General features: G+C 35.9%; 1 protein-coding gene across 1 annotated transcript in view; it reads left to right on the top strand.

Moving 5' to 3' along the window:
• The window catches only part of LOC104525069 (sodium/potassium/calcium exchanger 2), a 45,819-nt gene that overhangs the window by 12,779 nt on the left and 17,506 nt on the right, over positions 1–15,534 (top strand). The window contains exons 3-5 of the mRNA XM_010168127.2: positions 3,300–3,350; positions 9,387–9,482; positions 11,152–11,240. Coding sequence (XP_010166429.2) covers positions 3,300–3,350; positions 9,387–9,482; positions 11,152–11,240 — 236 coding nt within the window. The remainder of the gene's footprint in view (positions 1–3,299; positions 3,351–9,386; positions 9,483–11,151; positions 11,241–15,534) is intronic.

Genomic DNA, 15,534 nt, shown 5'->3' with positions numbered 1-15,534 from the left:
GCCTTCATGATGTTCTAATATGAATTCCTCTAACTCCTTTGGCATAATTCCTCAGCTTTTTTTTTTTTTTTTTTAAAAAGCAAATAAAAAAGGAAATCTTTTAAAGCATGATGACAACAGTAAGTGCAAATAAGAGGTCATATCAGAAAGATCACAGAATCACAGAATGTTAGGGATTGGAAGGGACCTCGAAAGATCATCCAGTCCAATCCCCCTGCCGGAGCAGGAACCTAAATGAGATCACACAGGAAGGCGTCCAAGTGGGTCTTGAATGTCTCCAGAGAAGGAGACTCCACAACCTCCCTGGGCAGCCTGTTCCAGGGCTCTGTCACCCTCACTGTAAAGAAGTTCCTTCTGAAATTTAAGCGGAACCTCCTGTGTTCCAGCTTGCACCTGTTGCCCCTTGTCCTACCGTTGGGCATCACTGAGAAGAGCCTGGCTCCATATTTTTTACATTCGCCCTTAACATATTTATAAACATTAATGAGGTCATGGAGAGGAGTGGATTTCCTAATTAATGTCTTTGACTGTCAGGAACTTTATGACTTTCAGAATTATGTGTGCAACAAAAATTCTCTTGTGTCTCCAATACTCATTTAGGCTTCATGTTTACAATCATTTTAATAATTATGTGCTTGCTTTTAAGTTGCAGGTCTTGGCTTCATGGTCATTCTCAATTTCATTATCAGTTTTGAGCCCTTACTCTCTCATTTTACTTCTGCCTTATGCCTTACATATTCAGCCTTTTGGTAGGTGGAATTTATGGGTGTGGAAACTCAGGAAAAACATATGGTCCCCATTTGCTTGTTCCAGAATGCCTCACAATTCATTTTAAGCAAAGCTCCCACTGATAATGATAAGGGATTATGCCTTGATGCTTTCACAACTGTGAAAGTCAAACACAAGAAAGGTGAAGTAAATGCAGCAGTGGAATTGCACTAAATATTCAGGGATTGCCTTCAGTGATTTCTCTTTAGCAGTTTTGTTTTGAATAAAAGATATGTTGACATTGAATCTGTTTAATTGCCTTGCAGAAGTGTGACCTGAATTTTCATACAAACATCTTTTTTCATGCAAAGTGGAAATCTTATGCTTGTCAAAGAAACCCACAATGTATTGCTTTGTTTTGAGAGTCTGAGTTCACATTTTTCAGGGATACAAATCTTTAGCAATGCAGCTTACTATCTCTAAATTAGCAGTATGTATTATGAGTAGTTTGAGAAACTCTGAGCCAAGCTAATTTCTGACATAACTAGGGACAACTGCAGTCTATATCCAAGATCTTTGTAGCAGGAGAGCAAAGAGAAAAACTGGCTATGCTTTCCTTCTATGGCAGCCTGGGACACTGTGCTTAAAAGGCAGAAATAAGTGTTTCACCATAGACTATATCTACAGTACTTAGTGGGTGAACATTGAAAATAAAATTAGTAATTAGGTATATAATTTGAAATTACAAATAATGTAGCACTGCTGACTAACAACATTATTTTTTCTGTTTACTTTGATATGGTGTGACACCTCCATACACAGTAAAGAACAGTAGGTAACAAGGCAAATGTTGTAATCCTTCAGGAATGTCAGACAGGATTAACAGGAACTGTATGTTCTCTTCTGCTGTAAAAATATGCAGAAGGGAACAAATTAATTCAGTGACTGTCACTGTTGGGGATCAGGAGTTAAGCTGCAACTCTGCAACCTCTTTGTTTCATGTGACCAGCAGGGATGCAGGTACTGGCTGTCAGCTAGTCTGTCTGCTATGAGGTCCCCATGGGAATCGCATAGCATGTTCATGAAACTGGAATTATCAAATTTTAATAGTGCTGGATGTAGGGGCATTTTTTCAAGCAGTCTTTATCACAGTATTTCAGATTTCCAATTCCCTTTAAAATCAGTTTATTTTAAAAACTGAGTTTTTCCAATACAATTTTTTTTCAAAAAGTATTTCAATTCACTTTAAGTTTACTTAGGGTTGTATTGAACAGAATTTTGTTATAACAGGAAAACTCAAAAATAAGTACCAAAGAGCAGATTTAATGCAAATTTTACAGCAGAAGCCAGTGCAATGTATTGGAGGCAGACTGTATAGAAACAGACCTTTCATGTTACTGAGCAGCACTGACTCAAGTAATTTTGAAATCCACAAAATAATTCATGTGAATATGTGCAGTTGATGTGTGTGGAAAAATATTGAAAGATCATGAGGTGCATCAGCTTAAAACGAAATAATTGGACAGCATTTGTGCATTTAATTGCTTAAACTGTTTCATAAACATGAAGAGAGACTATTTCCAAAGAAAACAGTGCTACCAAACTGTTAAGTATCTATTTGTTAATGATTACACTCTATGAAAGGTCGTATGCTCAGAAGCTCAGTTGTAAAACTTCACATAAAAATTGTGAGTTAAATTGTTCACAAATTCCTCAGACAAATAATTTAAAAATTATTCCCTTTGCTTAGTTTTTCTCTACCCTGTTTTGTAGACCTGCATTAATTATTATATTTATATGTACATATTTACATATATGCCAAACTTGAAGAAAAAGCACTTTAAGAAATGAAGTGTAAAGCAACATCTGGAGAAAAAAGTTGATTTCATGCAAGATGATATCACACATAAAAATAATAGTAGCCCTAAAGATCTGTAGATCTCTGCATTCCATTCTTTTCTCTGCCCTACTAGAATATAGTAATGCAATATATTCAGATCTATTTAATAATTTAATTAGTTTAGGTCTCATACCACCTGATAAAGTGAATAAATACATTTTGTCTGATTTCACAAGTGACAGGATAGTGGTTAAATTAAGTAACAACGCTAAAGCAAATCAACATCAGCACTGGTATCAAAACGATGTTTGTGGGACAGCATTATGAACAATTCCTTAGATTATATGTTTTGAGATTTTTATTTTTATTTGGATGTGTAAGTATTTGAATGTCTGACCTGGGGAATGTTAAAAGAGCGTAGTTTCCAAAGCTCCTGCTGATTAGGTACTGTCAAGGTTTATTATGTTTTCCAAATGAAGAGGCACCAAATTTGAAATCACCTTAAAAAGGCTGAATTTTAGATTTCAGCAGTTCTTCTACATCTCTCTTTAGCAAATTACTTATTTGAAGCCAGTGACTTGTGAATTTTCTAGGAGGTAAGGCACTGCCATTTCTGTAATCTGTGTTTCGCTGTCCTGCAGAATTTTTTGCTTAATCACTGTTTGAGTTTATGAAGCACATGCAAAAACGTGTACATTTCTTGAATGTCTGCTGGTTCCTTATCTCTGTGTCTTTTACTGTGATGTTGTAGAGCTTGGATCATATGGAAACCTAAAATATTATGACACAATGACTGAAGAAGGTAAGAAATATTTTAGAATTTTTCGTATCAGCTTTTTTTGAAGCCTTTTAAGCGCCTTGTATGTATTTACCTTTTCCTCCATTTTTCTTAGTCCTATTTTCAGTTTCTCCATTTTTGAATAACTCCTTTTTGCATGTTTTCATTGACGGCGCAATCAGTTATGGCTCTTTTTTCAGGATTTTGTTTTCAGCATTTCAGTTTTGCTATTTCAGATAAGGAAATACAATGGAATGCTTTTGTTAAAGTACATACATGCAAAACCACACTCAAATTATATGGCACAGTATAACAGATTGCTTATTATATGCCGTATTTTACAATTCATTCAAGAAGATTAATTAATTTATGGATGTTCAAATCACTTAGTTTGAGAAAAATTATCAAATGACTTAATTTTACTGTATTATTCAGAAGTAATGAATAAACTTTAAAAACTAGGCAGACTATTCCTGGAGTATTAATTGTATGCTTAACTGCAATGCAAAAATTAAGCAATTCAAAATCCTGGTTCTAGCAATACAAGAAAGAAGTAAATAGGACCTGAATCTGAATGAAATCTTGGAAAAATTTTCTACTGATTCAAAAGCATTGCAGTTTATTATACTAATTCAGGAAAGCAGTTAACTGTGTACTAGATTTCCAGCACATGCTTTCAGTCCTAGTGCAGTCAGCATTTCTATAAATTGGAAATATCCCTGAACTGAGACCTGATTGTGTGTAGGATCAAGGCCTCTTGTCCAGCTCCCTGATTATAATACCAGGCAGATGGTTTCATGAATGTTCAGTTTAGTAATTAGTCGCGTGTTTGAGGATGGAGCCTGTGGAAAAGTTAGCTGCCTATTTCTTCTTACTTTTAATGTTGGGAATATAAGACAAATAGCTTAAAAACACAGTTATTTTCTAGTTTAGATTCATCTTGAAGTTAAAAAGGTTTTAAGAAAACTTTAATTATATGACTTACTCATGATCATTTCCCTGGGGGGGAGGCGGGGGGGAAGAAGTGATAACTTAGGACTATTTCCCATTTTCTGTATCTGCTGTTGATAATCAAATATAACCACACTATTCTGGGGCTGGCTGTAGGAGATGATATTGGAAGATGCTGTTTACTTCTGTAGCAGGTGTGAGCACTAGCTCATAGGTCAGTCTTGCTGCACTGCCCTCCATGGCCCAGATTCACCATCTGATTCACAATATAAGAAAAGAGGAGAGGAGTCTGAGAGGAGATTTTTACTGGGCAGTGATGTCTGTGTTCTTTAAATACACCTCTCAAGCACCTGAAATGAGTTTTTAACCCAGGCCATTCAGATACAGCTACCAGAGATAAAGCTTTTGCAGTGTATCTCATCTCAGTCTTCATTACAATCAAGATGTGAAGGTCATTTCTCATTGTAGGCTCAGAGCTGAGTATGTTAAGGTTTTTCTTTTTTATGCTGAAGTATTAAATCTACCAATTTAAAAATAATCACTTCATTAGTAATCTTCCGATATTCTTAAATACTCTATTGACAGTAAAATGTAGCTATTTGTGGGAAAATATCAATGCAACTATGATACATACAATATATGTAAATATTAATGCTGTGCCTATGCAGAAGTAATGCTGTTAATATTCAATATCATCTCTGAAATCACTCCTCATGAATAAATAATCCAAGACCATACTGTAGCAATAGCATAAATCCAGTAGCAAAAATCTTCCAGATAAGAAAGGAAGCTCTTTGTCTTTAGGAGTATTAACACTGACAAGTGTCTGTGATACAGTTTATCTTCTCAAATACAACTGTCATCGTCATTTTCACACATCCTTCACAAAGCAAGTAGTGAATAGTGTATCCCAGAAGCTGTATTTAGAGCAAAGTGTGCTATATTTTGAACTTTCTGTTTGGATATTCAAAAATTATAATCACTATCAGTCTGTATTACACTTATTTGCATTATCTGTCTTCCTCCTTCTCTTCCTGTTTTGAAAGAGCTTTTTATACATTTTGTAGAGAAAGTTAGCCACAGGAACATGTAAACCCAGTTACAAATCCATGGATTTTTTATATATATACTAGAAGCTTATCTCCAGGTCCTCAAATCCTGAGTGGAGCTACGTAGCAAATCTTTCAGTCCTCCAGTGGAGAAGCACAGGTATATCTGTAGTTGCTGCTGCATCAGAACAGAGACAACAAGTGATGGTTGGTTCACAAGACACAATCAAATACAGCCTTATGGCCAGAGGTCCATTGTGCTCCAGGTCTTAGAAACTGATGTCTATTGTTTTGTTTGCTCCTATTTGGTCTGAAAGTGGCTTTAAATTGATTGCAGATTCATTAGGCCCAACTGGGAGAGAAATACACCCTACCAGATGGGAAGAGACCCTCACAGTAATCTTGTGCTGTAAAGTAACCTCCACTAACAGCCTGCAACATGACAAAACTGTATATATTTTCATTTGATTCTTCTGTCGGATTTTAAAATTAAAGGAGAAAGCACATGAGGTGAATTTCTAGGATTGATTAGTTGTGACCCACTAGTTGTGTTCCACAACTGACCACAAGCAGGACTGGTAGTTACGGTTCAGACTGCTCAACAGCCCCACATTTGACATCTTCAGACTTATGAAAGTTTGGCTATAGCTGCACAGATGTAGTCATTTGCATTTGGTCAGAGACTGAAAACTAACCAAATGATAAGAGTCTTGAATTTTTTAATTGAGTTAATTTCCAAAGATAAACTATTTTCCTATCAAATCAAAGGCTTTTCTGATTGGCTTTTTAATATAACCTTGATCAGGAAGAGAATCTCTGCCAGCTGATACCAGCTGGAGTTACTCATGCAGATCAAGGTATATCTATATTATACAATACTGATTTTTTTGCATATATCGCATATATTCAAATAAAACCAATTCAGTTTTAAGCTACCTTCTTTGCTAATAATCTGGCCTTGATTTCCTGTTCTTTCTACCCCATCCTTTGTAAACTAAAATGAGCTGCAAAATCTGACCAAGTTCAGTGAATCTAGATTAATTAAGAATTTTCTATAAAAATCTATCCTGTTTTGGGTCCGTGGAATCAAGCGATTTCATTTACCTAAACTGTTATTGTACCAGATGGTGTGAAAAGTACTCTGAGGTAGTCAAACCCGTAGTATATAGGAGTGTTAAAGAAGAAACATAAGCTCCTACCTGCTCCTAGAAATAAGAACAGTAACATAAAATTCCTATGGATTATTTTGGCAGCCCCAGCTAAAGATGAGGAAAAAGGCATGAGAGAAGATCTGTGCCTAAGATGAAATTTTTGTGGATTTCTGTCGATTTGAATGACTTAGGAATAGCCTGAGCTGGTCCTTTTTCCTAGTGGCTCTCTGATTCCCCATCTGATTCCCCATCTCTGAACAGATTTTGATTTGGTTTGAAGGAGGAAAATAGCAGGCAAAGGGAGGGCAGAGGCATAGCTCTGATCTCTTTTTATATCTCACAGTCTTCATGCAGGCTAGTGCTACTGCTTTCCTCAGTTTCATGCTTTTGATAGTCGATATTTTGTCTTTTAATAATTTCCTCACACTGTTTGTTACCTACACTGAGTTAATCAAATGGAAGGTAATGATGTAAGCCAGTGTAAGCTGAACCATGCATGTACTGAGAAATAAAAATAACAAAAATAAAGTTTTAATTTCAAATATTGAGGTTAATTTGCATTTCCATGATAGTGACTTGTAACTCTGAACAGTCTTCTGAATGAAGCAGTGTAATTTAAAATGTTGAAAGTCAATGTAATAAATTCTTCCTGAAGATTGGAGGAGGCTTTGGAATTGTGAAAAAAATAAAATAAAATTGAAAGCAACTTCAATTAAGCTTATCTAAAATAGTGTGAATCTCTGTGGAGACATTTTGTTTTCAGTTCAATAATGACACAGGTTTCTCTATTAAAAAAACCTAAACAGTCTCAAACAAAAGACTAGAGTAGCCTTATAGAATTCTGAATCACTTTAATAAAACTTTTGAAATTTAACCTTAAATTAAAATGTCCTACATCATCTTGGAGTAGGTGGAGACAGATGGTTCCACAGATATTTCTCAGAAAATTTCTCAGCTGCATCATTTGCATCACTTGCAAAAAATGCATTTTTGTATTTGGGGCAGCACAAGCCAAATCCTCAAACATATGAAGCTGAGTTTGAGTCTGAAACCCAAAGCAATCCTTTAGCAAACTGGCATACGTGTTGTATGAAAATTATGTGTGCACCTTTCAGTATCTACACATGCTTCTGGATAAGCACTTTCTAAATGCCCGTAGTGTGTCAAAAGAGGTTAGGAACAGACTTGACTCAGCATTTCAGCTTAAAATATTTGGAAATATGATTTGCATTTTTGCCTTTGTTTTTTCTGTCTCTTATCTGGTATCCCAAGCAATTGCCTTTCTCTTTGTCTCTCTTCTGCTTTCTTTAGCTCTTTGTTTCTTCTTCCCCTTCTAACTAAAATCTCTGCTGCTGACCCTGTGCACTGAAATAATGAGTTGGCTTGCTATTTATGATTGTGTTCTCCTCTTAGATACACTTCTACAGGCAATTTTACTCTAGGTACCATGTACCAATAAAGATAATCTTTGCAATATAGTGTGAATAGCTAATTCTTTTTTTGGAGTACGGTGTGTTTGTGAAAAGATAGGGGCTCCTGAAGGGAGAATACTGTTTATTAAATCTTTGTGGTATTTTTATTACTTTCCAAGTGATTTGCTGTTGACAAATTAATTCCACTTCCCAGCACATGGTAGCTGCTAGTCCCTGTGGACTGTGCATATGCTTCTTCACATACAAAAGTGTTGGTACTGTGGTTTGAAGCTTCCATTTGTGAGAAGGGAAGAGAGAGTTTCTTTCTTGACTAATGGTTTATTCTCATGTGTCTTATTTTAGCTTGGAAACAGTGACTCTCTGTTACCCAACTAACTCAGTTCATTCATTACTTCTCACTGTTACTTCCCACTGCTAATCAATTATGTGATTCCACTGGAATATCTTTTGGTCTTAAGCCTCCACTGTTTTTGCTGTGGTGGCACCAACAGTGTTCAATAGACTTTTTTAACTGGAGATCAAGAATTAAAACAGTCATGGGCCTTGTCTGGTAATAGAGTTAATTAGAGGTGTACTGTACTATAGCCAGCAGTTACGCATTAAAAAAAAAAAAAATAAAAAGTCTTAAAGAACAATAGCAGTGAGGATAACAATAAGGAAAAGCAGATACACCATCTTTCTACACAACATAGACTGTCATAAGCTGTCCAAAGGAAGATCACCCAATGCAGAGGAAAGATTAATTTAACTTAATATTCGCCATCTTTGACATTGCCTAGTTTGAACGTGTCATTTGGACTTAGTGGTCAATGAAGAGTGACAGGACCTGGGACCTCTCTTAGGATGGGATGAGTTGCCCTGGAGAAAGTCTAGATGATCAGCTGCATTATTAACCTCATGGGAGACAAAAACCACCTGGCAGATTGAGAAGAGAATTTACCTTTGATAAGTTGGTATGGAAATGATGTATTCTGGACATTTCTTCTTCCCTTCTGAAGTATCTGTACAAGTCACAGACACATAGCTGAGTGCAAAGTGACAAAGTTGACCACAGGCACCATGATGCAACATATGTGCTCATGTGAAAGTCTGTGTTACTGTACTGCACATGAGACCTGAAACTGTTTGTGTTTGTTTATAATATCTTTATTATTCATCTTCTGTTTAGGCTAAAATCCTACACCAGCACTTTAATAGGTGTACTTTACAGAATGCTTCTGAAAAAAAATAGCTTTTGTTTTGCATTTCTTGTTCAATTTGTTGCGAAGTTCTGAGCACAGAAAAAAAATACTTCTTTATTTCCACTCAAAAGAAAAAAAAATACATGAGACCATCAGATAGTGTTTAATAACCTTTGCTGCTTGAGGAGGGATGGAAATGGATTTTCAGCACTGATTCATGGAGCTGAAGCTATGGTAAAGAAACTTTGCTTCTCAAAATGGCTGCATATAAATAATGACAATGCTTTTTTTTTAGGAAAGTTCAAGGAGAGGGCCTCAATTCTGCATAAGATTGCCAAAAAGAAATGCCAGGTGGAAGACAGTGAAAGGCAGAATGGAGCTGCTAATCATGGTGAGTACAGCAGTGCAGTCCTGCGGACCTTTTTCACTGTTTTATTTTGTTTTAAAATCCTTAGGGTTTAATTTCATTTATACTATCTTAGTAAAAGTATTCTGATTCCCTATACAAAAGAGTATGAAACCTATGGATGGGACAGGAGTTAGGTGCAAGAGGAAGTCAGTTAAAGCATGTAGGAGGCCTCCTGGCAGGGTTGAAAAGAAAAAAGCAGTGCTGGTTTTGGATATGTGTTAAAGTGACAGAAATAGAGACACAAAACTTAGTTTCAATTTCTATGTGAAAATTTAATAAATGTATTGAGCTGCTGTAGTAGAATGTGTTTTATGTGGTCTCACCCTTAGCACAAAGGGAAACAACCTTCATATTTAAGATTTTATTTGTCTGGTTCTTGCTGAGAGTCATTTAGACCCACTTATGCTAATTGTGCAAAATTAGCTTACTATGGGTTTCTGTTAAAGGTAAGAATTTGTATTTTAGTTCAGAAGTTCTTATATTTTTATTATTCCTTTTATTAAAAAAAAAATCCATGCTATGTCCTATTTTCTTTACTTTACCTCAACATGTCTTTGCGTTAGAAAACCAGATACAAATGTGTCAGATAAAAGCTCAATCATTTTATCAGTTGACACTTTTTCTGACCTTTTGCTATATTTAAATGCTATTTGCTTCCAGAATAAAGCAGTTGGATGGGACACTCTGTTAATAAACCATAATGCTGGCTGTTGGGTTAAGAGACAATACACATGCACTGAAATAATTACAGATAGTCTGGCACTCTGCTGTGTCTGTGATCTCAGGTTTTTAATTTAGAAGAATCTCAGGATAGCAGTAATGTAACTAGACAGCTGTATTTACTTCTGTGCACAAGAGCATACCATAAGGCATGTTGAACTCGAGTTAGACATTTCATCTTGCTATTCCCCATAACTTTATATTGTCCAAGGAATTTTTGGCCATTGACATTTTTATCTAGTACATGCTTAAAGAGATAATTACTGTTTAGAGAATTCCAAGATAGTCAAAGTAAGAATAAATTTGAATAAATTTGGCATCAGAAACCAAAAAGGCCATTTTATTCCTCTAATTCCTGTAAAATTTTAGCACAAGGGTTACAGCATTCTGTTTCAAAAATCATCCTGTTACTAGATGTTATTAGACCACCCACTTACCCTTTTCCTACATTTTTGCATGAGAAAGAGCATGATTACAGCTTGGAGGTAACTTTACTAATTGCAAGGGTTAATGTGTTATAAAAGTTATATCTTGTTAAATATATCCCCTCACCTGAAAATGAAACATGTTGCATTATTTGACATCTGGGAAGAACTATATGTCACTTTTTACCTGAAGAATTAGACACAGTGACTTTAACATAAACAAAGACCACTGAATATTGCCAAGAATGTAATTTTTTTCTAAGATGTGAGTGCCAGTAGAATAGTTTCTTCAAATGCAAGCTCACTGCTCATAAGAATTTTATGCTAAATGTGTACTGGCCAAATGGAAGACAGAATTTTTGTCTCTCTCTTTTTAAGCAGATGTTGGCCCACCTTCAGTATTTGATGATTTACACAGACTGAATATATGACAGCAGTTTCACTAATAGTTTTGTTAATATTCTGTTCTGTTGTCTTCCTGCTCTTATTTATGGATGATGACACAGAAAAATGTGCAAAAGTGGAAGTTGCAGTAACACCACCAAGTGATTCAGGACCAGTGCAGAATGGAATCGCCCATAACGTTGAAGAAGAGGTTAATGTCTTTTTAATTTTTATTTTCATATTGGTAATTATATTACATGCTTAATTGTGCTTTTCACTTGAAGTATTCATCTTAATAGCAAGAAGCTGTTAATATGAACTGTCTACAATATGTTGCATCTTCATTTACAAATTAATCCAGTGTATGGTTTGCAATACATACAAGCTCTTCTCTTGTGCCCCTGTCCTTCAGTGTCAGGTAAGATGGTCATCTCGAATGTGTTCGTTTAGGGGATGTATTTTTATTTCTCTGATAAGATGTCCACAGCCCTTAGCATTGCTAACGGGAATTGCTTGTCTGATTGTCATCACACTGCACAAAACCTTTTCTCTTAAGAAAGTAGCCTGGCATGTTGTGCTTAATGGGATAGTTAAAAGTAGTTATAGAAGAGCAGCGGTACACAAACTTCTTCTTTATCCTGCTTTCTGTTATCTTCAGACCAATAACAAATTAAGCTGAATGAGATAAAAGTATACTAGTGTTTCTATGAATCTTATTGCATATGGTTAAAATGTTCAAAAGAAGTAATTAAGCACTTAAATATAATTATTTTAACATACACCTTTTGTAGATAAGGTTGATTTTGCTGAACTTGGGCGCTACTCTTTTAGACTGAGACAGCAAAACCTGCATAGAAGGGGAAAGTCTTGTTAAAAATAATTGTTGACACAGAAGCTTTTATAATGGTTTTGTTTGTACAGTTTACTTCTTAGCCTTCTCCTTAGGCTATGATGACACAAGAAGGGTACTGCAAGAGATGACTGAGCAGTGGTCTCTACCGTAAAATGAGCTTCCCTTTATTAAAAGTGGGATGAACTGTGTTGCATTCACATACAGCAAAATTGTGCAAAAAAGACAATGAGCATGTTTTTATTTGAATCATCCTAGGTTTAGGTTTTGATCTTTTACTTGCTTTTGCTTATTTATCATTTAAGAAAATTGTTAGACTGAATCAGAGATCGTCTTGCCTTCTTCATGACCTGAGCAATATCACTGTAGGTGAAATTCTTTCCTTGAAAGGTTCTGCAAGCCAAAGGAAAAAATTAGATGTACAAGTAATGAAGTGTGTTTATGTCTGTTGACTGCTTCCTAAACACAATTATCTCTCACAAGGAGCATAATTTATACTGAAACATGCTTATAACAGGGGGAGGGTATCCAATTTTTTCTGCAAGACTGGGAAAAAACACTGCAATATATAGTAGGGTGTGTCTTTAGGAAAAGATTCTGTTTGCTTTACACAGCTGGAGGTGGAGAAATGACAGGTGGTTCTGGCCAGCTGGCATGTTAGTGCACCAAATATTGGCAAATAGCTTTAATTCTTCACTGTTTGCAGATAATTTTGGTCTCTAGGAATAGAAATTGAGAATCAGAATCAAGGATCTAAAAGAGATGTATAGTTTTTGATACCCTGAATGATCAGGAATGATGAGTCTCCTATAGAAAGGAGAGCATAGTAGAACATTAAATTACCTTTTCTGTTAATCTGAGTTGTTCAGACTGACATGCCATTTAAAAGATCCTTGTCAGCCCAACAAAGCATTACTCTTACATAAATGAGATAAGCAGAATCTATGTAATAAAAAACATCAGCACTGCACTTCAACACTCAAGATTTTAAGGTAAGCAAAGATTAATTTGCAGATCCATTTGGGTCCTGTTCTAGGAGTCCAAGCTCAGGGCTGCAGTGAAATATGTCTTTAGACTGTTTTTTAAGTTCAGCAAGAAAAATAACAAAATCCAAAGGCTTTTAGACTTCTGTTCTCAAAGGTCAATAAGGAATAGCATAGCCTGGTGTAACCTGTTAGGGTGTATGTAAATCAGTCTGTTGGATATATAAAAACTCTAACAGACATAGAGTTCAGTAGCTTAAGGAAGAAACTGGTCTTGCTTTGTAAGATTTTTTCCACTGGGATTGTTCAGTGAAGACAATGAAGGAAAAGCAATCTTAAGCAATCACATCTCACAGCAATGCCTGTATGCTATCATTTTGCATTGTAATGAAGTAGTTTCTAAGCTAGTTCAGAAATCTGCAAGGTCAAGCTGCCTCATCATTCAAGACAATGGTTTCAATTTCAAGCAACTGCAGGGTAAGGAGGGAAAATTATTGCAAGAGTACATTACTCAGCAATGTCTTCCTGTCATCTCCCTTTAGACATTTTAAACTTTCAGTAGGCAGTGTTTGGAACTTTTATGTTAATTTCAGCAAGTATTAGGACATTCTGAAAAACTATTGTGCTGTATCAGAGGTGGGATACATAATTTATCCTTATCAAAGTGACAAGATGGAGAAAGCAGGGAGATTTGTAACTGATGGAGGAGTGATTCTCCAGATTTAGCTCCTCAGTCTGAAAGAAAGAATTTTAGGTGTCTCCTGTCACAATAAAAAATAGCAATCCCCTAGTAACATTTTGAGATGGCTCATGCTGGGTTCCTCCCCAGTGGGCTTTCTAATTTTGTCTTCTTGCACTGATAATCTGACAGCTGCTGCTATCTCAGGCTGCTTCCATTATTGATATGCTGGAACCTATTTTGTTATTTTAAAGTGTATATTGGAATTTTTGAAAAGTTGTTACAATAATAGTTTACTCATCCATGTAACAAATAAATAGGTCCCTCTCTAGGGCCCTACTTCCCTGTGACTTTCTCTGCCTACTTTGTACTGTAGAGGGACCCTTCCTCAACATATCGCCTAGCTTTTTGTGCACAGCTTCCTGATACACCTTCCCAAGGTGTATCATCACTCTAAAGCTAATACTGGGCTGTTCAGTTTCCTTCTGCTCTGTATATTGACTTCATGTGTACAAACAGGATTACTCCTGATTTATACAAGTGTAGGCAATGACAGAATCACACACACAGCATTCATGTGACCTTTTTCTCTGGTGAAGATTAGAATTTGAGGAAGGGAAATTGCTCATTGCCCTCCCAAGCCTTCTTTCTAGCCTTTCCAAACTTTATGCAGACACTACGTAGCCCTAGGAAATAGTATATCTTCAAAGACAACGGTATCAGTTCTACAAGCAGGAACTCTGTCCAGGAAAGTAATACTGAAGGCATAGGATAGTATGCCAGATAGTTCTCATCAATAGTTTCTCCTTCTCTTTCAAAAACTTGCCCATTAAAGCTAAGCGACAAGAACAAACTCATTACAGCTTAGTCTTGACCTACAAATGCTCTTGAATTTTGATCTTTCTGTGAACAAGAGTTCTTCATTTTACACAAAGAACATTATTTGCATCTGTTCCGTGAGTAGAATTGAATCTGGCAGTTTGAATTTTTGATTATTTTTCCTTACTCTGATGCAAAAGGAGGTGCTGTAATGTCAGAATGTGGAAATATAGTATAAAATTACTTCTCTCCAATTTGCCACTTGCTTATGTCCAAAGATACAGTTTTGTGATCCATAAGCACTGGATCATTAAGAAAACCTACCATTAGTGCCTCCATGTCCCAGTGATGATCATTTACAACTGAGAAAATTTGAGACACTGTTTGCTGTGAGGAACCAAGCTCTGCATACACCTCTGGGGCAAAACCTGTGGTCCTGAAAACTGTGAGCTAGAAAATGGGTATACACACATAGCAGGTCATCAAGTACCCCTAGAACATGTTTGCAGTGAGGATATAAAAGACATGCACAGGGATCTAATTCTTTCTCCTCTACTGTCAAGTTCCACTAGTAGAAAGAGAATATCCATCTTACTTATAAACCCTCTGTTCTTTTAAAAGTATGATGCTGAGCAAAGGACCCTTGTGAAAGGAAGGTCTCAGGCAAAGACTGCAAGAAAAGGGGAACAAATAGCTTTTTTGTTGTATTTTAATTTTCATATACTTGTAAATTAAATGTTTTTTTAAAAAAAGCAAAATACTCCAAAAGTCATGATTTAGTTTTCCCTATACTTCTTCTGGTTTCTTACAGGTTTTTTTGTAATCTTTATATTTTTTCCAGACTTAAGTTCTTTCCTCTTTTTCTTCTTTTTCAATTGCATAAGGCTGAAACACTACACAAAACAGAGGCAAGGACACTGTCAGTTAGTGACTTTCACAAGGTTTCATGAACTAGGTGAATTTCATTTTATTACCTTTTCCTTTTTTTTTATTTTTTTTCTTTTAATTTCTTCATTTGTCTCTTCCAAACTCTACTGTCTTCCTTTCACATTTTTGCCAGGGCCTTAAGCCCATTCTTACTCCACTTTCCTCCACGGAACCTCAGTTTTCCTCTTCCTAGCCCAAGCCCTAGAGCAACAAGATAATCTCTGTCCTGATGCTGCTTGCAGAAATT

This window comes from Antrostomus carolinensis, unplaced genomic scaffold, assembly GCF_000700745.2.
Source record: "Antrostomus carolinensis isolate BGI_N321 unplaced genomic scaffold, ASM70074v2 scaffold3420, whole genome shotgun sequence".
Taxonomy (NCBI): Eukaryota; Metazoa; Chordata; class Aves; order Caprimulgiformes; family Caprimulgidae; genus Antrostomus; species Antrostomus carolinensis.
This window is presented reverse-complemented; position numbering and strand designations above follow the sequence as displayed.